The following is a 4,572-nucleotide window of genomic DNA, read 5'->3' as shown; positions in this document are numbered from 1 at the left end:
AGGGGGAGTGAGTGCTGGAGGTGGGCATGAGGAAGACGCCCCTCGATAGAAGTGTCCGCGGGTCCCGGAGCTAATGCAGCTAGAAGTCGCATTGGTTAAGTCACTCCGGAGCTTCGGTGCGCGGAGATAAATCGCGGAATGGGTCCGAGTACGCCTCGAGGATGTTGGGAAGTCCGGAGCTAAATAGAAAAAGTCTTTTAGAGCCCATAGAAGCCTAGAGGCGTGCGAGCGCTATGTCGAATAAGCTCCGGGGCGCTTGTATGATGTGCTGAATCCGCGTTTTCGGGGGTCAGACGATCCTGAGGCTTATCACCGGCTTGATGACTGGGATCGGGGATGGATCTGTATCCCCAGGGAAAGGTCCAGGGGGCTATTAATAGCAGATCCTCTAATTCTGCAGCTGCAGGGCCCGGAAAAATCCGAAAAATAGCGGAAAAATAGGAATCTGTTACTGAGCCTAGGTTCCACATTATTAGAGCTATAAATAGCATGGGAGCATCCGCAGGTAACCACAGGGCAGTAATTTGCAGCTCATCTAAAATGGGAAGAAATGCGGAAAAATCAAGGAAAAATCAGGTGATCCCCGGAGCACCACAAGCTCACTATGACATCACTACATTATGTAATGGGTTACCAAATATGGTAATAGGGCATATGGTACACCTTCAGAATTCAAATTTTGCTCTCATTATGATTCTGGGGTCTATTTCTGCTGGTCTTGTGACTGTTGAAGCATGTGGTCCTGATGGGTGACAGATGGGGATTGTACATGTAGTAGGTACATTGTACTGGCTGTCCATTGACTCAAAAAACTTATTTTCACCATCGGCTCTGGAAATGCTTTTCGCATTTTCCCACACTAATACTATGCTCCACAATGTGCCCTTCTGGAAACAAGGTCATCTACCAGTAGGCTCCACATTTACATAAGGCACCAGAAGGTTTTGAGCAACCAGTGGCTAAATGCTACTTTTGGGTAGTACTCCTCATGCAGACCCCCAGTGACTACCATTTTTGGGGTTAGGGCTTAGAGCACACTCTCCCTAAAGTGTAGTAGCATTCTAATCATGTGTATCAATTTACAGCTCAATGCGACCACCCCCTGCTGGTGTTATGATTTTCCCATGCTTATCTCATTCCATTTCCATTCCGAGCATTGCTATTGGACAGTACCTTTCTCTGAGTAGAACTTCCCATGGATGCTACCTTCTTCCCACACGTTATCTCCCTTGACTCACCTTCTACCAATGGGCGCCCTTGACTCACCTTCTACCAATGGGCGCCCTTGACTCACCTTCTACCAATGGGCGCCCTTGTATTTCTCATTTCTCTGAGTTACGTTCTCACAGGATAGCTTACACGTCCTTTCTCATTGTTCTCTTCTTTGGGTATCAACCCCTATACCAGTTACTATATATACTGTAGGGAAACCCATGTATTCCTTAGTTCAACCTCCTGTTGAATACAGCGATTACCTGGACTCTTGACTTGACCGTTGGCATTGGCCCGGCCAGACCTACCTTTCAGTACGCTTACTGAGGTAGTGACGACATAACTGTTGGCACGTGGCCCAGTTATCTCAAGACGACTAGTTAGGACATCGCTGCCTAACAGCTGGTGTAGCACCAGTCATCCCCAAAACACCTCATTCACTCCACCCTGCAGTACCCGGGATACCTGCAGGCTCAGAAACACTGGATAACACATCTGACACAGTGCCCAAGCCATATGCCACCCTCCCACAGCCATCCCCCAGGCAAGCAGTGACCAATTGCATCATTACCAGGGGAAGCACTGCACCGGACACTACTTGACTGACTGTCCAAACTGTCCAAAAACTGTCCGAAAATGCTCTCAGTAGCACCATAGCCACCGAGGTCACCTATATTTGGTGAGCTGCCCTGGTGTTACCTGTGGACGCTCCCATGCTATTGATAGCTCTAATAATGTGGAACCTAGGCTCAGCAACATATTCCGATTTTTCCGCTATTTTTTGGATTTTTCTGGGCCTTGCAGCTGCAGAATTAGAAGATCTGCTATTAATAGCCCCCTGGACCTTTCCCTGGGGATACAGATCCATCCCCGATCCCAGTCATCAAGCCGGGATGCTGGGGCAGCCAGGTTCAAACCCAGCTGGCACCTCTCGGGCCTGCAGAGCATAATGCATCACACCCTCATCACAATGCCTGGGTAATGTAATACGTTTTGTCATTGCAATGCATCTATAATGCATTATTATTACAGCAGCGGCTGACCACAGTGGTCTATGTAACAGATATCCACCGAGCGTGAGACATGCCATTGCGGGTCGAAAGCATCAGCCGAAGGGACCGTACGCTCACCTAGATGACGGCAAGACCAGAATGTGATAAGGGTGACAGTGAAGACGGCGCAGTCAAATGGTGAGGAGAAGTCAAAGCTCAAGTGCAATCAGGTGCTCGAGCGCAACTGGAGTGTGTTTCGCTCTCTTTGACGTCGACGGAGTGATCTTCGCTGCAGCGGTTTTCATGAGTGTGATGAAATGCATGTTGCCCTCCCATGGAGCACTGTTGAGATCGTGCCAAGCGTGAACACTGCAGAGCCATGCCACAATCGTCTTGCCTGATACAGACCCGGCATGCGCCGCTGCGAAGCCCACAAGGAGGTAGGGGGATGCCGGCATGCACGTTGACTCACTGACACCTTCCTCATCGCAGAATTGGTGGAAACAGAGGAGGCCGGCACCATAGTTTGTACGGGTATTGGGTTCAAGGGCGGAGAAGAGCAGTTTCTGTGTCTAGTTAGCAATGTATGGGCTCAGTTCCTGCTTGAGTTGCTGATCAAAACCTTCAGAGTAGGGGTTTGTCCAGGCCTGAAGCCAGTCTACGGCCAATACGTGAGGATGATAGGTACTGGGTGAGAGCTTGCAGCCTGCCCGCAGCTTGCGAGCCTTCTTTTGGATGCCAGATGAGTGCAGTGGTGCAACAACGAAGTAGGCAGGGTGCAACGAAGGGGTTAGTGTTTGTGAATGAGTGATTGTACCATTGGCGCGCGTGCCCATAGACGTGTGTTGTACCTCGCCCACATCTGCGACAGAACATGCTGCCGCAATCAAATGGGATCTAAACCAATGGCTTTGTGAGTACTTGGAACTGGAAAAACACGTTCAGGATGATGACGAAAAATGGACCTAAACAAGGACATGGGAAAGGTAAGGGTTGTAGCTCCATTGGGAACGCAAAGGAAGAGAGGATCCAAAGCTCCTGCGGGCCCAGCTCTCCGCGTGAGATAGGGTCCGCCGGATTGTCTTCTGACTTCACATAGTGTAAGGTGAGTGAAATATTTAATGTGTCGAGCATGACAAACGGAGAGGTTTGCCTCCCAGTTACAGCTCTGTCCCCTGTCGAAGGAGCCAATGACACCTTGATTGTCCAAGTAGACCACCACCGTGGCATCCCAAAGGCCTTGCTCCTCAATCATGTAGATCACAAGTTCCATGGCGATGCCCTCGAGCCAGCCTATACCATGGGATTTAGCTTTCCATCCCTCCTCTGACTTCCAGGCATCCCAGTGGGAATCCCAGACAACACCTACGCCCCAGGAGGTGGATGTGTCCACAAAGACGCTGAGGTCAACCTCTTGCCTGCCTCGGCGAAAGACTTCTGAACACGTCAGGCTTCGAGAGCTCGGACTCCCACCAGCATAGGTCCGAGATCATGGATTTCAGTGGCCATCGAGATATCCACTCATTGCCTGTGAACTTGGAAATGAAGTGGGAAAGGCTAGGGAGGTACGAGCACCCCCCGACATAGACAAATGCAATGTGGCAGAGTGACCCTTGGATCTGCATGGCATCCTTCATTGTGCACCGGTGTCAGACTAGGAGGTCGTTCGAATGCCAGACTAAGCTGTCGCTGCGCGCTGAATGTATCCCTTCCAGGCCTGAACTGTACCACAAATACCAGCTTCAAGCCACTACATTTGGAATATACAGATCGGCAATGGAAGGTTTGGTGGACAGTATCTTCAATAACTGGCTGGGAATCGACAATGAAGACATATACGACATTGACTTCAATCATGCAAAACACTTGCTGTTGCAAGGAGAACAGTTTCGGCGCAGCATCAAAGCAGGAGGACTGTGAATATTCAGGGCGCAGAATATTCTAGGAGGATTCAAGACATTCCACTGTTTTCCCTTGACATGACTCATTCTATGTCCATATGACTCATTCCATGCCTTTATGACTCACTCCCTTACATATGACTCATGCTATGCGGATATGACTCATTCTATGTCAATATGACTCATGCTATTCCCTTCTATTTATAGAGATGAGTCATGTTGACTCAGCCTATGCTCAAGGACCAATCACAAGTCCCCAAGCTAGCTGACTCATCCTATTTTCTCACACTATTGTACACTATTCTCTCACACTATTGTCTATGTTGCCTAGTAACCAGGCAATTCTCCCACCCTATTGTTATGAATTTCAAATTACTGTAGGGTATATAAGGAGCTCAGTAGACAGTCTTAGAGAGACGACCCCATCATAATAAGAGACCCTCTAAATACCAGAGAGCCTCATTGGT

The 4,572-nt window shown here is 49.1% G+C and overlaps 1 protein-coding gene across 1 annotated transcript; it reads right to left on the bottom strand.

Annotated features, from left to right (window-relative positions):
* Nucleotides 1-3,169: 3,169 nt before the first annotated feature.
* On the bottom strand, nucleotides 3,170-3,477 carry GLOTRDRAFT_126049 (uncharacterized protein; the record flags this gene model as incomplete). Its single annotated transcript, XM_007864462.1, has 2 exons — nucleotides 3,170-3,289; nucleotides 3,346-3,477. 2 exons carry the CDS (start codon nucleotides 3,475-3,477, stop codon nucleotides 3,170-3,172), a joined length of 252 nt encoding a protein of 83 aa, XP_007862653.1.
* Nucleotides 3,478-4,572: the final 1,095 nt, after the last annotated feature.

This window comes from Gloeophyllum trabeum (genome assembly GCF_000344685.1).
Source record: "Gloeophyllum trabeum ATCC 11539 unplaced genomic scaffold GLOTRscaffold_00002, whole genome shotgun sequence".
NCBI lineage: Eukaryota > Fungi > Basidiomycota > Agaricomycetes > Gloeophyllales > Gloeophyllaceae > Gloeophyllum > Gloeophyllum trabeum.
The sequence above is the reverse complement of the archived record's forward strand: the minus strand, read 5'-3'. Positions and strand labels throughout refer to the sequence as shown.